The sequence below is a fragment of the Heteronotia binoei genome, chromosome 11, assembly GCF_032191835.1.
Source record: "Heteronotia binoei isolate CCM8104 ecotype False Entrance Well chromosome 11, APGP_CSIRO_Hbin_v1, whole genome shotgun sequence".
Taxonomy (NCBI): domain Eukaryota; kingdom Metazoa; phylum Chordata; class Lepidosauria; order Squamata; family Gekkonidae; genus Heteronotia; species Heteronotia binoei.
The window spans coordinates 4,541,195-4,565,160 of NC_083233.1; the positions used below are offsets into that span (position 1 = coordinate 4,541,195).

Here is a 23,966-nt window from a genome sequence, read left to right on the forward strand (position 1 = left end):
TGGTGCCCACTAACTTCTCTCAAAATTACAAAAGTGCCCACACGGGGGGAGGGGTGCCCTGCTCTAGTGATTCTAGTAAAGTCCTTAACAAAAGATGCCACGGACAGAATCAAAGGCTTTCTGCCAGCAAAGTATGGGGGGCAGGGGGCAACAGTGGGAGGGCTTCTAGTGTCCTGGCCCCACTGGTGGACCTCCTGACGGCACCTGTTTTTTTGGCCACTGTGTGACACAGAGTGTTGGACTAGATGAGCCATTGGCCTGATCCAACATGGCTTCTCCTATGTTCTCCACCATTGAGCTATAGATGAAGTGGACCTCTGTGCTAGAGCTGGCTGCAACCCTCCAATATTCAGGATCTGCAGAAATGCTCTGATACAAAGGGCTGGGCTGCTCTGACCTAGCCAGTACCTTCTGCACTTGGGCTCTCAGTCTTTACTGCTGGCAGGCTCAACTTTAGAGGAAAGGAAAAGATTACCTCTTGTAGCTGGGTTTCCTTCTTCTTTGAAGATAAATTCAAGTGGCGATCTAGCATGGAGTAAAACTTCTCACCATCCTTCTCAAATTTCTTTTTCCGTTCCTGGAGTCAAGACAGAAATCAGTTATGAGCAGTGACAGGTTGTTTCTTCTTGCTTATTTTGCAGAGGAGTTCATGCCCAACCAGAAGGTGCACCTGCGTGCCTGGAAACCCCCCAGACTGTTCAGTGGGGAAAGCCGATCCTCAGCATCTATAGTATTTCTGATGCATGGGTGTCCAAAAAAGATCAACAAGCCAAACTCTGATCAGCAGACTTCTCACTATATGAAAAATGTGCACGCTGAATTTGTTGCAAGGTAAGCTACACGGTAGGTGTATTTTTTTTAAAAAAATGAAAACATTTATTATCAGTGTATCTGCTTTGTGGAACTTAAAGTAGTTTACAATATAATAAAGCAACAATTATTAACAAAAACAAATTAAAGGACCACAATTTAAATCTGTTAGATTTATGCCCTGCCATCCTCCACGCTGCTCAGAAAGACATTTTTCCACCTCATATCCAGTATTTAGGGAGGTTTTGTGAGAGAGGCCCACAGTCCTAAGTCTTGCCCAGGGGCTCCAAAGAGGACTCTGACCCTCAGTCTCGCCCCCCCCCCCAAACACTCTGGCAGCCTGCATTCAGCCTCATCAGCATTCATTCAGTATGGAGCCCCGGAATGCAGCCAGACTGATGCTGGCTGTTTGACAACGTAGGACAGACTCTGCAGATGCACACACATCCCCAGGCCTTGGAGCTGCACGGAGGCCAGCACAACACAACATCCCTTACAAACTCAGGGCCACAGATTTGGCAGGGTCAGCAAATGCCTGCCAAAACAGGAAGTGACTCCTTTCCCAAGCTCAGTGGGCAGACGAGGAACTAGCCAAGCTTCAGCACAGAAAAACTGGATTAACACCACAGAGCCGTGGTCTCCAAACAAAATGAAAGAAACTGCACCTGGTGTTTGCACACTCCCCCAACTCCACCCCCTCACTGCACCAAAGGCAACGTCTGAATGGAACCAGGGAGCCCTGCTGTTGCTGGAGGGAGGGGTCCCACACCATCTGCAGGAGAATTCCACGTGGTCCTCTCAGCGCATGGCAGAAGCCAACATGAGATTGTCCCATTGGAAAGCTCTCTTCTGTAACACTTGTGGATGGGAAGAGGAGCCATAGTGGGTCCTGAGGAGAACTTCCAGCCCTTCCTCACCCATGTTGTGCCCAGAGTTCTGCATTCCACTTCTTCAATCCATGGCCCAGACTCAGGAGAAGCCAGAGCTAAGGTAAAGGTCAAGGTAGCCCCCTGTGCAAGCACCAGTTGTTACTGACTCTGGGGTGATGTCGTATCACAACGTTTTCATGGCAGACTTTTTTACAGGGTGGTTTGCCATTGCCTTCCACAGTCACCAACACTTTCCCCCCAGCAAGCTGGGAACTCATTTTACCCACTTTGGAAGGAGGGAAGGCTGACTCAAGCTGGAGCTGGCTACCTGAACCCAGCTGCCGCCGGGATCGAACTCAGGTCGTGAGCAGAGCTTGGACTGCAGTACTGAAGCTTTACCACTCTGCGCCACGGGGCTGCTTAGCCAGAGCTAAGGAGCAACAAAGGAGCACAAACGGCAGCATCTGCTCCAGGCCCACCTAAAGCATGACCCACCAAGCCAAACACAGGCCAGGTCTGGATATTCCTCTGGCTTTTCCTGCTAGTCCAGAGCTATGGAAACAAGGGAGGAGCCAAGCACTCAGCAAGTAACACATTGGGCAAGTCTGGCTTCACCCCAGCTGCAGAAGCTGAACTTGGAATGTGGGTGGTTTGGTGGGGGTGGGAGCCTGAGGAAGGCAGGGGTTTCACACCCCACTGAGAATGGAAAGGCCTGACTGCCTCAAACACCCATGTGACCTTGATGACCACAGGCTGACTTTGAGCCAGACTCTGCGTAACTCACTTCACGGGCTGTTGTGAGGATAAAGCAGGAAAGGAAGGAGACCCCAGATCAGACTACATCCAGCTGTAATCATATGGCAGCTACTCCAGCTCAGAGAAGGGCACTGGCACAAAAAAGCCCCTTCATACATACTCAGAAAATAAACCTTGAGTATACTATACGTAGTCAGAGAGTGATTGTTGGCCTTAGCTGCAGTGCCACACTTCCTGATATTCAGTGACAGAGAGATGAACTTTTCCATCTATATAAAAACTGCTTTTTAATGTGTGATGTTCACAAATATAAGCCAGTCCGATTTGTATTTTTTTAAATAATGAACTTAAATGAGGACAGGACCACTCTAGAGAGAGGCCAATCCACAGAAACAGCAGAACACTCGGCAACACTGTCCCAAGAACACAGGCAGCTGGGGGCACTGTATGACTCATTGAATGCCCCGCTCAAAAATTCCTGGCATGCAGAAAACTAGACATCTAAGGTGAAGGTTCTCAGACTGGCCTTCTTCTGAACATGCTGGCTGCCTACAAGTAGGGAGTTTATGTTTCTGTAATGGGCACATGTAATCCCACACTTTCCACTTCAGTGAACTGAAGAGACTGCGTGAAAGAGCTCATTTTTAAATAAATCATTAGACTACCAACCTACTGATTAAGCTACCAACATCTCAGTGTGCAAGAGATTTAATCACACTAATCAAGAATGTGGGGAAAAAGACTTACTTTGGTTAGTCCTATTTGCTCCTTTCGGAAGTTTTCCAGAGGCTTGATCAGCAAATCACTCGCATTCTGCACCTGCAGGCAGAAATTTGAAAGATGGAACATTTTAGGCGTTTGAACAAATTTTGAGGGAGCCTTTGTTAATCCATTGCAACAGGAAGAGAAAAGGGCTGACACATCTACAGGCATCTTTTCAAATTAGAACTCCAAGGTGCTGAATCATGCCTTGGACAAATTCTGAACTCAGTAGTTCTGGGCTGGGGAGAAAGCATATGGAAGTGTCAATATGCTCTGTAGTGAACAATTTCAAAAAGAATTCAGCAGGAAAATATTCTGTGTCATTTAGTAGAGGATGAAGTCACACAGAGAGGCCAGCAGTTCTAAGTGCTTCCATGAACAGCCTATGAGAACTCTGCTTTGGCCAAACATCTTGAGATGTCAAAATCCAATTGACAAGTCTCACTTGGAAAACACAAAGCATCAACTCAGTATTTCAAAGGGACCCATGAGTCATCACATCACAGAGACCAGAACTTAGAACCTCCGAGACCTGGGCCGTTCTGGAGTTTGAGGGCATCGCTCATTCCCTTTTACACATCCATTGCTGTGCCTGCCATCAACTGGGAAGAGAGTGGGCACTACAGAAGTTCTGACTGTGATACTGTGTCTCACACATGAAGCCCATCAGATGCTACTGCATCTGACAAATAATAAGCAAGCACACCCAAGCAATGTCCCACCTACGGCCTCAGATGAACTTGCAGAACTGCTAATATTTTTAGATTATTTAGTATCTGCACCAAATGCCTAATAAAGGTTCTGAAATTAGATGGAGTGCTCACATCATCAGCATCAACCTGTGCAATCCAGCCTCACCCAGCATCCTCTTGAAACAGGGCTGCTGGGGGGAATTCTGTAGCAACTAGAGTGTCAGACCAGGATCCAGGAGACCCAGGTTCAAATCCCCCTCTGCCATGGAGGCTCACTGGATGACCTTGGGCCACTCACCCACTCTCAGCCTCACCTACTTCACAGGGCTGTTGTTGGGAGAGTACAATGGAGGCGAGAAGAATGATGTATGCCACTTTGCTTCCCACAAGGGGGGGTGAAATTTAATTTTGATTTATTTAAAACAATTTATTAGCCACTTTTCTTCCTTATGGCACTTTCAATTGTTCATCCTTAATGGAGCATATTTAGGTCTCCTCTGGCTATCAGAGTGTCCTTCCGCACCCCCCACCCCCAGTTCCTTTTCATTGATGTTCAGTAATTTCCCAGGTTCTTCTTCATACTCAGAAGTCAGGAAGGAGGGGCCCACCTTGTCCGCCTGCAGAGGAACCAGCTGCTTCCCCAGCTGACACAAGCTGGAGGCCTAGAAGGAATCGCTGGGGGGCAGGAGAGAAGACCCTGAATCCCACCCTACTCCCAAAGTCTTTCCCTTCAGGACTCCATGAGTTCTGAGAGGGACTCAACATGCTGATTTCCTGTCCTTCCTGTTCCTCTTCTTCAACTGACACTCAGCTGCCTGTCCTAAGTGCTCTTTCAGGAACAAATTCAGTGAGATTGGAGTGGAGGGTTTTTTTGAGGGGTGGGGCTCTTTGATTTATGAAGTCATTTTTTCAGTACACTTGAGGAGTTACCACCCCCAAGTGGTTAGACACCCACAGTTGGCCCCCACTGCGCAGCTTTCAAGGTTCACTCAGGGACCACCCAGTTTATTATTAGATACAGGGACACAAACTAGGCACCAAAATGGAGGCATTTTCAACTGAGAACTCATGAAGTCTTCCAGGAAAGCTCTAGTGGGGAGGATGAACAAGAGCTGTGCTCATTTCAGTCCACTGAGTTCTTCAGCTCTGGGTCCTCCACATATTTCTGACCAAAAACTGGGGGCGGGGGGAGAGTGGAGGTAGGGCCTCCTTACCATCATCGACCTCTCCAGCTCCACTTCCTGGAGCAGCTCCGCAAACTCTTTAAAGGATTCAGCTGTGAAGGAGAGAAGGGACAAGGAAGAGAGTGAGGAAGAGGCTACTCAGGGTTGAATCTCAGGAGACCAGACTGAACCCTAGGATTATCACCTTTCAAAAGTACAGGGCACATTCCTTTAAGTACGCTAATTTTATAGTAATATTTGTTCCCATAACGACCTAGTGAGGCAGATCATTCTTCAGTTGTGGCCAAGAAAAGACATCCAAAGGACTTCCGGGGTTGGAAAATGCCGAGCTGAACTGCTTCTCAGAAGGGGAGCAGGCTGGAACTTCTGTTCGGGGTAGTGGAAGGCAATCTAATGCCTGCTGCCTACTTTTCTCAGTTAGAGATTAGTCCAAGATATGCACAGGAAACTTTGAGGAGATTTACTTTGGCTAAAAGGGAGTCCCGGGGTGGGGCTCCTTTGAGGCTTTGAAGGGTCTCTGGAGACGAGTTGCATTTTCATCATCTGCAGAAGTTTCCAAAGTCATTTATTTGATGTAAGCTCGACAGGATCCTAATCTTCTTTGATACTACTAAACATCTAAAGCTATACAAGACCGGTGATGATCTGGATAACTACAGAAAAGGTACAGATCACTATCTTTCATTCCGGGACTAATTAAAGTTAAACAAAATAAAATCAGAAGGTGAGAAATTGAAATCTAGAAACCTTGGAAGAAGAAGGGGCGAAGGGGCGAAATTTGGACTTTGTAAATTTAAAGGACAGTGTTAAAAACTGGAAAGGAATTTATTGTTTGGTCTACTTGCGGTTTTTGAGAAAAAGCCCCATTGTCATAGAACTGCAGCTCCCACAGTCAACACAGAAAATACGTCAAGCATCATGAGATCTCTCTACCAGCGAAAACGGGATTTGGTGGCAAGTAAAGCAGGAAGTATTGGATGAAAAAGGGAAATCATTGAAGCAGCCAGCCTACTCTAGGACTACAATATCATAGAAAAACATTGGCAGCCATTGCAAGGAGGCCAAAATTTAAATAAAACTTTTAAAGTGTTCAGGACATTAAAAATTGGTAGAGCCGATAGAGGTGACGATTATAAGGTAAATGCTATTGGACATTATTGTTAATAAATATTTTAAAAGCCTCTAGAGGAAAAAAGTTTTTTTTTTTTTTTAAGTGAAGCAGAAAATCGCGACTGCCATTTTGGAGAAAATAAAAACTTTAAAAATTAATTTCTGAGCCCAGGAGGCTCTGAGGACGGCAAAATTAGGCTTATTGAAGAAAGCAAGCTTCACTCTTTTAAATCTGATAGTTGAAATTTAATTTGGTGAGGTCAAATTTTTCAGTGTTTTTATATGTCAGACTACAAGCAAACCCATGCAAGGATTGCTTCATTGGAGAAAATGCAGGACCAATGGAATGCAGGACCAATGCAATGGAAGCCAGGATAATGAAAGGGATGAAGGAGATGATAACTGCTTCCAAAAAAGAAATTAGAAAAGATATTGAAGAGCTAAAAAAAGATATAGAGGATCTCAGAAATGAGACTGTGGTAACATCAAAGAAAGTGCAAGAGGTGGAAGGGAGAGTGAAAGTACATAATTCCGCCTTGTTAAAAATACAAGAAAAAGTGGCAATTCATGACTGCAAATTGATGGAGACTCAGATACGTCTGAGAGGAGTACCTGAGGATGAAGAAACTGACTTGAAATACTATATAATAAAAATAATTGCAGAATTTTTGGTGGAAGATCCTGAAGGGACTAGAAACATGTATGACTATATGTATAGAGTGAATTCACTTTATGCTAAAAAAAAATAATCTACCAAGAGATGTGGTTATGAGGTATATGACAAAAGAAATAGTGGGAAAAATTATGAATAAAATTTTTGAAAAGACATTGATAGTGAGAGGCAGCAGAGTAAGAATTATGAAGGAGTTGCCAAGACAAGTGATAAATGACAGAAGAGCATATAAGAAATTGACAGAAAAATTAAGGGACAATGAAATGAGGTATAGATGGTTAATACCTGAAGGTTTGAGCTTTGTACTTCAAGGAAGAAGGATTACAATTACAAATACACAGGAACTGCGTAGATTTTTTGAAGAACACAAAGAATTTGCACCATGATGGATTACAAATTATTATCTTGGAATGTAAATGGACTAAATTAACCACACACAAAAAGGCAACATTTCATTGGATTAAAAAGCAAAATTGTAATATAGTTTGTCTACAAGAGTACATATTAAACAAAAGGATTACAAATTTTTATGGAATAAGCAATTGGGACTAGAATTTTATTCATTGGCTGAACAGAAGAACAGGGGAGTGATTTTTTTATATTAAACAAGAACTGGACCCAAAATAATCTAAAAAGATAAAGATGGAAGATTTTTAATGGTAGAAATAATATTAAATGCAAAAAACACGTTGTTATTGGAACTGTATGCACCAAATAGAACAAAGGATGCTTTTTTAAAAGACATTATACAACAATTGGATGAAGTGACATAGGATCAAGTTTTGATAATGGGGGACTTTAATGGAACAATTAAGAATACACTGGATAGGTCTGGGGGGGGGGGAAATAATAAGGAAGAAAAATTGCCAAAGTCTTTTTTTGAATTGGTCAAACAAGAAAATTTGGAAGATATATGGAAAAAATTTAACCCTGAAGTGCAGGACTATACCTTTTTTTTCAGCAAGACATAATACTTTTTCCAGAATTGACATGTTGTGGGGCACTAAGGATTTAGGCCTTATAACAAAGAAAATACAGATTTTACCTAAAATAGGGACTGATCACAACTCAATAATGTGGATTACAAAATTGTCTAAAAAGTCGAGAAGATGATAATGCTGTTAGATAAAAAACCTCTATGGTTAGAAGCTCATGGGAATAAATTCGGCTGGCATGCGTATTTGTGTTATGGGAAGAATAAGATGGACGGTTTCTTCTCTCACCATTATATCAGAAATAGTTTATTAAACACTTGGATAAAATATAAGAAATATGGTGACGAGAGAAAACCGCTCTGGATAGTGCCAGCAGAAGTAATAAAAATAACAGCTAAATCTGATGAAGAAAGAGCGATGTCATATAATCAACTGCTCAAGATTCAAGGCGGCAAAATTGAATTAAAATCTGCAGAAAAGTTAAACAATAAGTACGATTGGTTTCAAATGCAACAAATCAAAAGCTTGATGGAAAACGGTATTAAATTGGATGGAATTAGACGTGAGCAAACAGAACTGGAAAGGGTCCTGCTTGGAGATAATGAAAAATTAATATCGAAAGTATATAAATTATTATTGAAATGCTCTACAGAAGAAGAAGTAGTAAAGTCTCAAATGGGCAATCAATGTGAATAGTGAAATACAAATGGATACGTGGGAGCACCTTTGGAAGAACTCGATGAAGATCTCAACTTGTCAGAGTATTAAAGAGAACTGTTTTAAGATGATGTATAGGTGGTATATGACTCCGAAAAAGCTGGCTAGGATGAGTAAGAAGACGTCAGATAGATGTTGGAAATGTAGAAAACACAAAGATTCCTTTTTTCACGTGTGGTGGACTTGTGAAAAAGCGAAAGAATTTTGGAAGATGATACAACAAGAAATCTCCAAAATTTTGGGTTATGACTTTAAAAAAATTGCAGAGACTTTTTTGCTTGGATTACAATTAGAAAAATTTCCAAAGGAAGACAGGACTTTAATTTGGTATTTGCTGTCAGCTGCTAGGACATTGTATGCGCAGCTGTGGAAACAGAAAAAAATACCAAAGAAATGGGATTGGATTATGAAAGTTTTATCGTGGAGTGAGATGGGCAAATTAACTAAAACTTTAAGAGACTATGATTTAGACATATTCAAAAAGGAGTGGAAGAAATTTAAAGGATATATGGAGAAAGAGTGGAATGTAAAAAGACATTGGACAATTTTTTAGTATTAATGAGAGAAGAAAAATATTGAACTTTGATTGGTTAGCGGTACCTTTATAATTGAATTTAAAATTATAACTTCGGGGAAGTCAAATACTGGAGGGAGGGGGGTTGAAATATCATATGGGTTAGTATAGAAAAGAGACAATTAAATATTGTAACCATATATTATTAATAAATTGTTAAAACACAAAAGTCGAGAAGATGGAGATTAAATGAAGATTTACTACAGAATAAAGAAATAGTGACATCTCAAGAAAATGAAACTAAAGCTTTCTTCCAAATAAACGATAAAGAAGATATAGAATTTCAGACGGTATGGGATGCTTATAAGGCAGTAATGAGAGGAATATTGATTACTCTAATAAAGACAAGAGGGCAAAAGAAAAACAGATGCTGGATATAAAATTAAACAAAGAAAAAAGAAGGGGAACTGAGAAAAAGCCCAGGGAAAAAGAAAATTATGAGGGAGATTACAATATTACAAACACAAATGAGACATTTGTTAAATAAAGAACTGGAATGGAATCTGAAAAGATTGCAGCAGAAATCTTTCGAGTGAGCAAATAAACCTGGAAAATATTTGGCCTGAAGAAAAACTGAAGAAAAAGAGAGAAAGCAAAATTATTAATAAAATTGTGGTTGATGAAAGAGAGGTGGTAGATCAAGAAGGAATGAAAAGAAAATTTTTTAAGCATTATGCCAAATTATTGAAGGGTGTTAAAATAAAGAAAGAAAAGATGGAAGAGTATTTACAAAATATTAAAATAGCACCCTTAACAGAAAATATGGGGAAAGTTTTGAATGATCCAATTGAAAAAATAAAAATTGAAGCAGCGATTAATGCAATAAAAATTGGGAAGGCACCTGGGCCAGATGGATATACAGCTAAATTTTTTAAAACCTTCAAAGAGTAGTTAATACCGAAACTTCAGAAATTGATGAACATGATAAGAATAAAAGGGAAAATACCAAATACATGGAAGGAAGCTGTTATCGCGTTGATTCCAAAAGAAGACAGAAATGTCACGAATGTAAAAAATTACAGACCAATCTCACTATTAAATAATGATTATAAAATTTATACAAGAATATTAGCAGAATGGCTTAAACAACATCTAACAAATTTTATAAAGGAAGATCAAGCAGGGTTTCTCCCCAAAAGGTAGATAACAGACAATATTAGAACTGTTGTAAATATTGTAGAATACTATGAAAGACATCCAGAAAAGGAAGTAGCATTATTCTTTGCGGATGCAGAGAAAGCATTTGATAATTTAAATTGGGACTTTATGTTTGCAGTAATGGAGAAAATGGAGTTGGGGGAAAGCTTTTTAAGGATGATAAAAGCAATATATACTGAACAACGTGCAAGGCTATGTATAAATGCAGATCTTACGGAAGATATGATAATTAGTAAAGGTACAAGACAAGGCTGTCCGCTTTCCCCACTGTTGTTTATAATGACTCTTAAAATCTTACTGATGCAAATCCAAGAAGACAAAGAAATAGAGGGATTAAAAGTAAAAGGATTGACTTATAAATATAGAGCATTTGCAGATGACATAATGTTTATAAATGAAAATCCCATACAAGTAACACCTTTGTTGTTAGCTAAAATACAAGAATATGGAAAATTGGCAGGACTTTATATTAATAAAGAAAAATCAAAACTTTTATGTAAAAATATGCAAGTAAGTAAACAAAAGGAATTGCAGAAGCTAACGGGTTATGAAGTTACCTCTAAGGTAAAATATCTGGGTGTGGAGATAACAATGAAGAATATTGATTTGTTTAAAAACAATTATGAGAAGCTATGACGTAAAATGGATGAAGATATGATAAAATGGAATAAACTTAATTTGTCATTGCTGGGCAGAATAGCTGCAATTAAAATTAATATTCTGCCAAGAATAATGTATTTGTTCTAAACTATTCCAATTGTGAAAGACAGTAAACAATTTAATAGATGGCAAAGAAAAATCTCAGAGTTTGTGTGGGCTGGGAAGAAACCAAGAATTAAACTGAAAATTTTAACAGATGCAAAAGAGAGAGGTGGATTTGAATTACTAGACTTAGTGTGGCTAAAAAAATGGATGATGCTGTTAAACAAAAAACTCTTAGTGTTGGAAGGTCATGGAAATAAATTTGGCTGGCACGCTTATATGTACTATGGGGAAAAAATGGATGGTTTTTTTTTCTCACCATTATATAAGAAACAACCTGTTAAATAAGTGGATGAAATATAAGAAATATGGGGATGAGAGAAAGCCATTATGGATAGTACCAGCAGAAGTAATAAAAATAACAGCAGAGATGGGTGAAGAAAAGTGGTTGTCATATCCCTCGGCTTGGCTTCGCGAACGAAGATTTAAGAAGGGTGCAATAGTCCACGTCTGCTGCAGGCTCGCTGGTGGCTGACAAGACCAATGTGGGACAGGCAGGTCTGGCCGCAGCAGCTGCAGGGAAAAGTCTGATTTAGGGCTGGCGCCGTAGCAGTGCGATTCTTCCTCAATCTTCTTTTGTCCTCAAGACCAGCTATGCGTGCGTTCTCAAAGGAAGAGACAGCCTGGTGGATGGTGTGCCTCCATGCTTTGCGATCTGAGGCTAGGTCAGACCACTGGTGATGGTTGATGTGACAGGTGCTAAGGGATTTCTTCAAGGAGTCCTTGTACCTCTTCTTTGGTGCCCCTCTATTTTGATGGCCGGTGGAGAGTTCGCCATACAGGGCAATCTTGGGAAGGCGGTGGTTTTCCATCCTAGAAATATGCCCTGCCCAGCGCAGCTGCGTCTTCAACAGCAGTGCCTCGATGCTGGTAACCTCCGCCCGCTTGAGGACTTCAGTGTTGGTCACAAAGTCACTCCAGTGGATGTTGAGGATGGTGCGAAGGCAGCGCTGATGAAAGCGCTCAAGAAGTCGCAGGTGATGACGGTATAAAACCCACGATTCGGAGCCGTAGATGAGGGTTGTAATCACAACCGCTTTGTAAACATTGATCTTTGTGCCTTTTTTCAGATGCTTGTTGCTCCACACTCTTTTGTGCAGTCGGCCAAATGCACGGTTTGCCTTTGCCAGCCTGTTGTCAATCTCCTTGTCGATCTTGGCATCTGAGGAGATGATGCACCCCAGGTAGCTGAACTGCTGGACTGTCTTCAGTACTGATTCACCCACAGTGATGCAGGGAGGGTGATAACCTTCCTGGGGTGCAGGCTGGTGGAGAACTTCTGTCTTCTTCAGACTAACTTCTAGGCCGAATAGCTTGGCAGCCTCTGCAAAGCAGGACGTCATATGCTGCAGAGCTGATACCGAGTGGGAGACAAGTGCAGCATCATCAGCAAACAGTAGCTCTCGGATGAGTTTTTCCATTGTCTTGGAGTGGGCCTTTAGTCGCCTCAGGTTGAACAGGCTGCCATCGGTGCGATAGCGGATGTAGACACCATCGTCATCATCTAGATCTACTGTGGCTCTTTGAAGCATCATGCTAAAGAAGATTGTAAAGAGAGCTGGCGCGAGAACGCAGCCTTGCTTTACACCTGTGCCTATTGGGAAGGGCTCCGAGAGGTCGTTGCAGTGTCTGACTTGGCCTCGCTGGTCTTCGTGTAGCTGGATGATCATGCTGAGGAACCCTGGGGGACATCCTAAACGTTCCAACCTCTGGGTTGTCATATAACCAACTAATAAAAATACAAAGTGGCAAAATAGAATTGAAAACTGCTGAAGAACTGAATAATAAATATGATTGGTTTCAAATGCAACAAATAATAGAGAATGGTGGAGAATGACATTAAAACTGAAGGAATAAGAAAAGAGCAAACAGAAATGGAAAGAGTTCTGCTTGGAGATAATGAAAAATTAATTTCAAAATTATATAAATTACTTTTAAAATGGTCTATGGGAGATGTAGTGAAATCTCAAATGATAAAGTGGGCAATTAATGCAAATAAAGAAATACAGATGGAAACTTGGGAATATTTGTGGAAGAATTCTATTAAGCTTTCGACATGTCATAGTATTAAAGAGAACTGTTTTAAAATGATGTATAGATGGTATATGACTCCTAAAAAGTTGGCAAAGATGAACAATAAGATGCCAGACAGATGCTGGAAATGTAAAAAACGTGAAGCTTCTTTCTACCATATGTGGTGGACTAGTAAAAGAGCAAAAAACTATTGACAGATGATTCAACAAGAAATTTCTAGGATCTTGGGATATGAATTTAAAAAAGTTTCAGAGACTTTCCTGTTGGGATTACAAATGGAAAAATTTCCAAAAGAAGATAGAAGTATAATCTGGTACTTGCTTTCAGCTGCTACGACATTGTATGCGCAGTTGTGGAAGCAAGAAAAAATACCAGAGAAATGGGATTGGATTGTAAAAGTTATGACATGGAGTGAAATGGACAAATTAACAAGAATTTTAAGAGACTATGATTAGAAGTTTTCAAGATGGAGTGGAAAAAGTTCAGAAGATATGTAGAAAAAGTGGAAAGTAAAAGGACATTGGACAATTTTTGATAATGATTAAGTATTAGAAGAAAGAAGGATATTAATCTTTGTTTTTATTAGTTAAGGGTACCTTTAAATATTAGTATTTTAAGTAAATAACATCGGCGGGGGTCAAGTAACGGGGGGGTGAGAGGTGGTTAGAAAGTAACATATGGGATAGATAAAAAGAAGTTATTAATGATACAAGAAATAGATATTGTTACCATATGTTACTAAATAAAATTGTTTTAACAAAAAAAAGAAAAGACATCCAAAGCAGCTCAGCTTGATTTGGCATCTTAAACCCATCTCTAGAATTCAGCATACTGTCAATTCCTGTCTGCTAAAGCCAGGAAGGCCCAGGAGAAACAAAAGGCAGGACCTGGGTGGAAATGTTCATTGTGTTCGCTGGCCACCATCTTAGTCTCAGGCTGTCATGTGCTGCAGTGCTGAAGTGAAGATTATTCTGCCATTTATCACCAAAAATACTTTCATCCCACATTCTCCAAAATTGAACTAAAATGGCTAATAGCAAGAAGCAAAACAAAAAACAATACAATATAAAAACAGTCTATTTTAGTAATTCCAAAATCTGCCTGAAGCAGCTACTAGCATAAAATGATAAATGATACAGTTTCAAATCAAAATATGTGTAAATAACAATATTTAAATAAACCCTATCCTCAGTATTTTAATAAAAAAGTCAGCAAAACCAACAGTATGAAACCAGCACCAAAACTCAGTGTAAATGCAGCAAACAGAAAATGTCAGGACAGATCACCGTTTGCTTGGATGGTGCCTCTGATCTCGCTCATCTCCGAGGCACGTCCCCAAGCAATCTGGCCACCTTTTCTCTGATTTCCTGCCTCTTCCAAGAGCCCAGACTTCCCAGCTCATTTTGTTAGACCCCTTGGGATCCCACAGACGCCCTGCACAACAGTTTCCCAGCCTCCAAACCCATTGTGTGAGCGGCAGCAGGGAATTAAAGAGACAGATGAATTCCCCACACGCATTGTAAAGAAGCACACCAGAAGGATTCTGGCTTAGTTTCCAAGGCTACTTCCTTGCCAAGCCAATTACTTCTTTGTGGCTTAAACACCTGTCACTTTCAGCCAGAAGGAAAACTTGAACCTTGAGTGGGGAGGACCCCAAACAATAAGACACAGCCCCCCCCCCCTCCCCCCGAGTCCTGGAAAGGTTGAAAGCCATGGTGAGCTGCCTTGCATAAAATGCAAGAGAGAAGAATGAGGAGAGCAAGCGTGGGTCCCCTCTGAGGAGAAAGGCAGAGTACTAATGAAGTAAATAAATAAAATCCACACCATGAGGTCTCATTCAGCTGGGACACTTAAAAATGGCAAGCAAAAGTACTGAGGAGGGAGGAGGCGCCACAACAGTCCTTCCTGTTCATGCAAGGACTGTGAAGAGGTAGCTTGGGACTGGCTCCCTATGTCACTTCCCAGATTTACACACCTGAGGCAAGAGGGAAGGGGCTGTGGCTCAGGGGAAGAGTATTTGCTTGGCAAGCAGAAAGCCCCAGGTTGTCCCTGGCAGTATCTTCAGTTAAAGAGGACCAGGCGCTAGGTGATGTGGAAGGCCCTGAGGCCCTGTAGAGCCGCAGCCGGTCTGAGCAGACAATACTGACTTCGATGGACCAAGAGTTTGATTCAGTATAAGGCAGCTTCACGTCTGTTCATACTGCAAACTGAAACTTATAGCAGAAAGGAACAGGAGTTCTGGCCAAGGCAGAGGACAAGGCTGGTGCTCATACAGACCAATCACAGGAGCTGCTAAGAATGCACTCACACGGCCCCTTGTCTGAGCCTAGCCAGAATCAGCCCTTAATACAACTCAAGATAAAGATCCAGTGTGGGAACTGGTCACAAGGTGAGCTGGGTGCTGTTTTTGGTCCAGATCATTGATCTGGCACATCTGACTCCTGCAAGCCACACCGCAACTGTGTAGATCCCCCAGGAGAACACACATCTGGCAGGGGAAGTGCGGGATCAGCACAGGGGAGAAGGCAACGCTGTGCCTGCTCAGGTCATGGCTGCTACAGCTGCTGGTTCTACATTAGTTTGCAAATGATCTACAGACATATTTGTAAAGGAGTCCATTTGACATATATTAAAACCAGAGATGTTGCTTTAAATAAATAATTCCCTATAAAACACATGCACCCCATCAGAGCACCAAGAAAGCACCTACCGATATTAATCTCATCATCAGTCAGGGTGTCTCCGATAAAATCAAACTGAAAGGCCTGAAGTGTCTGAGAGAATTTCTGCACAGCCAATGAATACACTAGGAAGAAAGGGAAAAAAAGATAAAAGACAAAATGATTTTAGGAATAAAGACTCAAGAACAGCAACTCCTGCTGCAGGGAGGATATCAGTTGTCTGGATTTCCAGCTCTGCAATCAAGCAATCTGCAACTTCACCAAATTATCCAGGGTGGTGAAAACCAAATCTGGACCCCTCAAGAACATCTCAATTTCGACTTTACTTTTAACATGAAAGTGTCTCGTTCTTTTACTTTTAGAGGTGAAGAAATGTCTGCCCAAGGGCATTCTGCCACCTAGTTGTTCATTAAAAGCAGCTCCCCCCTCCCCACCTTCCAACTTTCTAGTCCATCAGTGAAAAGGCACCGGAAGAACTAAGCACGTTCCTCTTTCTTAAAGTGCTGATATTGCATAAATTCAGTAACAATATAAATATAAATTAGAACAAAGTTTGAGTCCAGCAGACAGAGTTAAATGGCCTTTTCCAAAAAGACGTAGAGGGGGTATTAACCTCCAGGGGGGTGGCTTCAGCCCAGATTACTCTAGCACAGGGGTGGCCAAACTGAGGCTTGGAAGCCACATGTGGCTCTTTCATGCATATTGTGTGGCTCTCGAAGCCCCCATCTCCTATCAGCCAAAGAAAGGCTTTTGTCTCTATTTAAATCACTCCTCCAAGCCAAGTCAGCCAGTGGCTTGGATAATGCATTTAAAGTTAAAGTTGCTTTCCTTCTACCTCTATCTCTCCATCTATTTGCTTTCCCCCCCACCTTTCCTCCCTCCCTCCCTATGTCTTGTGGTTCTCAAATATCTGATATTTATTCTATGTGGCTCTCAGAGCTTTTTTTTGTAGCAGGAACTCCTTTGCATATTAGGCCACACATCCCTGATGTAGCCAATCCTCCAAGAGCTTACAGGGCTCTTAGTTCAGGGCCTACTGTCAGCTCCAGGAGGACTGGCTACATCAGGGGGTGTGGCCTAATATGCAAAGACGTTCCTGCTACAAAAAAGCCCTGGTGGCTCTTATGTTGAGCAACTTTGGCCACCCCTGCTCCATTGTGTTGCGTCGGATTTAGATTGGTTCCCCACACGACAGCTGCCCACCCAAGGAGGGGAGGTCCTCTGAGCTTGTACTGTCAAAATGAGACAGATTTCTCTAGCTGCCCTCTCCAACCATGCTCCTTTTAACCATCTGTCATACCCCTCCCAATGATTTCATTTTGGCTGCCTTCCATGCGCTCTTATCAGCTCTAACGACATCTCTTTTTTGTGAAAGTGTGACCAAAACCGCACTTAATGCTCCAAGAGCTCACAATCTCCCTTACTGTTTTTTTGCTGCTGGAAGGGAGGGAAAAAATAAAACTACTCTAAGATTATCTCAAATTGCATTTCCTGTTCCTGCTGTGTAAAGGAACAGAAATTCATTCTGTCCTCATAGCGAACAGATATGCCTGGCCAAGCTTGGGAGGATATGGGATCCGAATACGAAAACAGCACTGTTAACGATAATAACAATAATAATATTTAATTTGTATCCCGCCCTCCCCACCGAAGCAGGCTCAGGGTGGCTCACAACACAGACATTTCAACAATTAAAACATACATATTATAACTCAACCATTTATAAAATTAATCATCATTATACTTAAAAACATTCTAGGATTAAATTAATATTAAAAACATGGTGTTGTGCATCGTGCAGTTTTCCCGTGGCGACAGTATTCATTCACCAGTCTGCTGCAGGATCATTAAGTAAAGGCCAGCTGAAAAAGAGCAGTCTTGCTCCTTGGGAACTGAGCAAGGCTCCGCAAGGCCCGCACCTCTTCTGGCAGCTGGTTCCACCAGTGTGGGGCTGAGATCGAGAAGACCCTGTCTCTAGTAACTTTCAGTTTGGCCTCCTTCGGCCCGGGGATTGTCAATAAATTTTGAGAACCAGATCGCAGTACCCTCTGGGGAATATATGGGGAGAGACGGTCCCTAAGGTAGGCAGGTCCTCGGCCATATAGGGCTTTAAAGGTAATGACCAGCACCTTGTACCGAATCTGGTACACTATAGGCAACCAGTGCAGTTCCCGCAGCCCTGGCTGTATGTGCTCCCATCTAGGGAGCCCCAATAACAGCCTGGCCGCTGTATTCTGCACTAGCTGCAGTTTCTGGGTTCAGCACAGGGGCAGCCCCATGTAGAGGACATTACAGTAGTCCAACCTCGAAGTGACTGTCGCAAGGATCACTGTTGCCAGGTCACCGCACTCCAGGAAAGGGACCAACTGCTTCACCCGCCTAAGATGAAAAAAAGCAGATTTAGCAGTGGCTGCTATCTGGACCTCCATTGTCAAGGCAGGCTCCAGCAGCACCCCCAAGCTCTTGACCTTGCACGCCATTTGCAATGGCGCACCGTCAAATGCTGGTAGAGAGATTTCCCTGCCCAGACCGCCAAGACTCAGGCAAAGGACCTCTGTCTTCGCTGGATTCAACTTCAACCTACTTAGCCTGAGCCAGCCTGCCACAACTTGCAACGCCAGGTCTAGGGTTTTTGGGATACAGTCAGGCCAGCCGTCCATCAGTAGATAAGAGCTGGGTGTCATCAGCATATTGGTGACAGCCCAACCCATACCTCCAGACAATCTGGGCAAGGGGGCACATGTAGATAAATATTTAACATGAGAAAAGATGGTATATAATTTTATTAGTATTCCAGAATGCAATTTCTATCATAAGAGATTTGTGATTAATCTGTATGAAAATGATACAGAGTGGCTCCGCGTGACTTTTCCCCCAAGGTAGCATCTGAATTAGAGAGTTCAAAAAAAAATCCCAGGGACTGAATAGAGTTCTGTGTAAATCTTGTTGATTGTATGGTGTGAATTCTATTGTATATTATATTAATTTCTATGATGAGTGTGTGTAATTTAACAATTTGAATATTGGCTTCCATAGTTTATTTTCTTTAATTTGGGAATTCTTGACAGGCAGGGGTCTGCACAAAATGGGTTGTGACCTGGATTCTTTTTACTTGTTGCTAAATTCATTAGGTCTAAAATGAAACCTTTAGGTCTCCTTTTATTACAGCAGCACAAACTCAGGAGACAGAGGGGGCCTCTTAAGAATTTGCATTCAATCCCAGATGATTTTAAAGGCTTTTAATACAGATGCAGGGCCACAGAAAAAGATCCCAACTGAATGACTGCTGCTCCTTGACTCCTAGTCTCCATTTATTTCTGCGCCAACAGTCCTCCCTTCCCTGCAAACCAGGCTGTGTTCTGGAGGGTGGTACTTTTCCATCCACAGCTCGCTTGCTTTCCATCTGCTTTCCTGGGGAGGGGGGCTTTCTGGCAACGGCTGTGGAAAGAGAGGAGTTGTCCATCCATCTAGCCTTTGGGGATTTACTAGCCAACTGTTAATCCAATTTTAAATAAATGGGAAGCAGGCCCCACTCCCACCCATCTCCGGTAAACTGTAATTGAAAAGGATTCACTATTCAAAGAAGGAAGGGGGGCATACAGGGGGGCTCCCCATCTGTATCCATGCTGCCCCCTCCACCCAAGACCCTCCTGTGAGGACAGCCCCCCAGCATCCAGCCCACTTCCAGGCTACTGCACATTAACACACTGCTTCATCCCACACCTACGCCTCCAAATAAGGGGAATCCACGTTTGAGGAGGAGGAGAGGGTTTGGCAACAGATATCCCTTCCCTTCTGGGCTGGGCTTGCAAATCAGTTGAAGAGACCTAGAATGGAACGACCTGTTTCCAGAGGACTGCTGGGGCTGCAGCTTCGGGGGGGGGGGGCACTGCTCCTCTTCTCCCCTCAACTGGCAAAGCATATGTCTAGGCTCTGAGAAGCAGGGGGTTGCCAACTTCCAGGTGGGCCTGAAGATCTCCCAGAATTGCAACTGAGCCCCAGATGATAAAGATGACAGCTTTGGAGGGCAGATTCACCAGAATGATACCCCACTGAGGTCCCTTCACTTCCCAAACACCACTCTCAACCCTTAAATCTCCAGGAATTTCCAAACCTGGAGTTGGCAACCTGAGCTATGTACCCAAGGAAGCCCAGAAAAGAGCCTCCGAACCAGTGACAAATGCAACTGTTACTTTTTTAAATCCTAAAAGATTCTGTGGTGACGTTGAGAGGATCAAACTTGTTGAAAAAGAAGGGCTTTTGATAATAAGGACATAAGAACATAAAAGAAGCCATGTTGGATCAGGCCAGTGGCCCACCCAGTCCCACACTGTATATCACACAGTGGCCAAGACCCAGGTGCCATCAAGAGGTCCATCAGTGGGACCAGGACACTAGAAGCCCTCCCACTGTGCCCCCCCCCCCAAAGCACCCAGAATACAGAGCATCACTGCCCCAGACAGAGAGTTACAACGATAAGCTGTGGCTAAGAGCCACTGATGGACCTCTGCTCCATATATTATCCAATGCCCTTATAAGAACATAAGAGAAGCCATGTTGGCCCATCCAGTCCAACACTCTGTGTCACAGTGGTCAAAAAAACCAGGCGCCATCAGGAGGTTCACCAGTGGGGCCAGGACACTAGAAGCCCTCCCACTGTTGCCCCCCAAGCACCAAGAATACAGAGCATCATTGCCCCAGAGAGTTCCAATGATACGCTGTGGCTAATATATTTATCCAATCTCCTCGAAGCTGCTTTGCTTGTAGCTGCCACCACCTCCTGTGGCAGTGAATTCCACATGTTAATCATCCTTTGGGTGAAGAAGTACTTCCTTTTATCAGTTCTAACCTGACTGCTCAGGAATTTCACTGAACGTCCACAAGTTCTTGTATTGTGAGAAAGGGAGAGAAGTACTTTTTTCTCTACCTTCTCTATCTCTTGCATAATCTTGTAAACCTCTATCATGTCACCTCTCATTCGCCCCAAGCATCATAGGGAAAGTGTTCCAACCCTTAATCATTCTAGTTGCCCTTTTCTGCACTTTTCCCAATGCTATAATATTGTTTTTGAAGTGTGGTGACCAGAATTCTACATCTTGGGCCCTCCTCAGGGTCAGAAGGGGAAGAGAAGAGAGATCCCGTTCTTGGGGAGGAGATGGAGGTCAAAAGCCCTGCCCAGCCATTCTGCTGGAGAGAGGGGGGCACTTTGAAGTTCCCCTCCCTCAGCCCCACAGGGTTGCTGAGGCGGTAAAGGAAGTAAAAACTGTAAAAGCTCTCAACAGGAAAAAAGTGTTCTGTGCTTTGCAAATACAAATGCTTATAAACAGGATTCCAGACCTCACTTAAGTGGGAGCTCCGCCCCCCCCCCCCCCCCCCGCCCCTCGGGAGGCCAGAGTGCTCTTGAACTCCTTCCAAGGGGGCTGGGCGACTGCTCTGAAGGAGGAACACCGGGCCCTTCCCTGCCAGAAATCAAGGCTGGAAAAAATGAGCCAAATGGTTTCCAGACACTACTTGGGGTATGCCCAGTGCTATGCTTTGCTGTGCTCTTCTGCTTTGCATGCCAAATAAGCAGCACTTTTAAACTCTCCACCCACTTCAAAGCCAGCCACGAGAAGTACAGCATTGCCATATTGCAGAACAGAAGGCAACGCAAGATGCTGCAATCAGGCTGGGAAATGCGGTGGGTCTCTTTAATCAACACAGAGGAACTTTATTCAGGATAAGGGAAGGCCCACTAGAGCCCTCTGCTACACTTCCTCTAGCCAGCTTATCCACAGAGACAAGTAAAACCTGGGCTGGGACTGCTCCAGATTCTGCTATTCTGGAACTAATATAAAATATGAAACAGATTCCTGGTAAATGCAAAAGAGCCACCTGAGCTCTTCCTCTTCACTGGAAAACCTGGCTCAGGAGTTGGTGCCAGCGGAGCAGGAGTCTTGAGGCACCAACAATACTAGTCTCCAAGCTTCTTGGGAAACCTGCTACCACATATGAGCTGCTAAGGAGGAGATCCTTCATGCAACAGAGAGCCAGAGGAAACAGCTGTGTCCATTTTCAGGAGATGGTATTCAGCCCATTCATATGTCCAGAACTTAAGTACTGTTGCTGCTACCAGCAACTGACAATTCTAATTTCCCTGGCATTTTTAAAAACACCTTGGGGCTAATTCCCCAAACTCTACATATTATTATTATTATTATTATTATTGATATTCCGCCCATTCCCCCCATGGGGGCTCAGGGCGGAGCACAACATAATAATAACATTACAATAAAATCATATAATAATAAAAGTCAATTTCAGTATTCAATAGAACAACCCTAACCCTAACCTGGCAGAACAATATGATGCGATGGTGCAGCAGGACAGTGCAGCAAATCAGCACAGCAAGACAGGCCAACCGATGTATTGTGTAGATGCCCGCTGCCTCACCCAAAGACCTGGCGGAACAGCTCCGTTTTGCAGGCCCTACAAAAGGCCAGCAGGCCAGGGAGGGCCCGGATCTCCATAGGGAGCTGATCCCACCAGGTCGGGGCCAGGACCGAAAAAGACCTGGCCCTGGTAGAAGCAAGACGAGCATCTCTTGGACCGGGGACAGTCAGCCTATCTTGGGATGCTGAGCAAAGCGACCTACTGGGCGTATACGGGAAGAGACGGCCCTGCAAGTATGCTGGTCCCAGGCCGCATAAGGCTTTGAAAGTCAGAACTAACACCTTGCAGCGGATCTGGTACTCTATGGGCAGCCAGTGCAGGCCGCGGAACACCTGCCACGTGCTCACCTGTATAGGTGATGCAGTCAGCAGGCGAGCTGCCGCGTTCTGCACCTGCTGCAGTTTCCGGATCAGTTTCAAGGGCAAGCCAGCGTAGAGCGAGTTACAGTAATCTAGTCTGGAAGTGACCATTGCATGGGTCACTGTGGCCAGGTCTTGGGGGAACAGATATGGTGCTAGCTGCCTGATCTGCTGTAGACGGCAGAAGGCAGACCTGGCAGCCGCCATGACCTGGGCCTCCATAGAGAGTGAGTGCCCGCATCCATGCCACCAGCAGCCAAGAGGCAACCAACCCCTGCAGCACTGCCAACTCAGAGCCCACCAGAGGCAAAGCAAGTCCAGGAAAGTCTGACCATTGCCTCCAGTGGCACCAGTAAGGGCTGGAAACAAGACAGGCCCTCAGAGCATTGGCCATGCTGGGCCCCCCCAGCTGGTTCAGACATGGCCAGTGGAAGCCAATGCGGGGGGGCTGCTTTCTGGGCCACTGCCAGCAAGCCAGGCCTCTTCAAGAGGCACATCAACACCCTCCTCTGTCGAGTTCTGTGCAGCATTCATCAGTTTTTAGATTAGATTTTATTTCTGAATGATATGCGTATACACAGCAATGACAAACTTTGCTGAACCGAGTGACATTGGTCAGTTCACACCTTTATAGATTACAACCAACCGCTAAGTATGCAGTGCTTCAGGCACCCAAATTCTGGTAGGCTAAACATTCAAAGACAGACACCGTAGCAACACCCCCACCCGAGCCAGCCCTGCCACAAGGCAAACGAGGCAATCGCCTAGGGCTCCAGCCTTCTGGGGGCACTGAACTGGGCATCCCCATGTGACTTGATGATGTTATCAGTGTGAGGTGAGACTTGCCCTAGGTGCTGGATAGTCTAGGGCCACCCCCCCACCCCCTGTTCACAGTCTTTTCCCAAAGCGAAAGTTAGAAGCTCCAGCCAGAGAAATTATCGGCGGCCTTCCCCTCTCTCAGATGAATGTGTTGCCAGGTGCGGTGGAATGGTTATTTACATTTTGTTACAAAAGTACCAGAAAGGACAGTGCAAAGCAAACACAGGCAACAAATACAATGGAGAAAAGCAGTCTCCCCCCACCCATACACGGTTATAGCAAGTTCTTGACATCCTCACTGTGCCCCTTGAATCCACTGGGGGTCTTTGGCAGAGAACCAGCCTAGTGCACAGACAGGTCACATTGCTGGGAATTTGAAAGCCACGGGAGGGGACTGCCCCCCTTTAAAAAACAAACTCCCTGACAGTTTGGGGGCAACTGGTGTTGTGATGTCACCCAATGGGTCAGTAATAACTCAGTGCTTCACAGGGGACTACCTTTACCTTTAGGAACACTTTCATATCAAATCTAAATGTATTACTGTTATTACTACCTGCAAAAGTTGTATTTATAATATTGTACTACAGTTTACAGTTCTTTAGAGTAACAAAATAGTCATTTGTTGTTGATTGTTCCTGG

The 23,966-nt window shown here is 43.6% G+C and overlaps 1 protein-coding gene across 2 annotated transcripts in view; it reads right to left on the reverse strand.

Annotated features, from left to right (window-relative positions):
• The window catches only part of OPHN1 (oligophrenin 1), a 138,732-nt gene that overhangs the window by 81,591 nt on the left and 33,175 nt on the right, over nucleotides 1-23,966 (reverse strand). For both annotated transcript variants that reach the window (XM_060249713.1, XM_060249711.1), the window contains exons 2-5: nucleotides 15,747-15,842; nucleotides 5,104-5,165; nucleotides 3,183-3,254; nucleotides 476-577 (exon numbers count right to left, since the gene is read on the reverse strand). In XM_060249713.1, coding sequence (XP_060105696.1) covers nucleotides 476-577; nucleotides 3,183-3,254; nucleotides 5,104-5,165; nucleotides 15,747-15,842 — 332 coding nt within the window. The remainder of the gene's footprint in view (nucleotides 1-475; nucleotides 578-3,182; nucleotides 3,255-5,103; nucleotides 5,166-15,746; nucleotides 15,843-23,966) is intronic.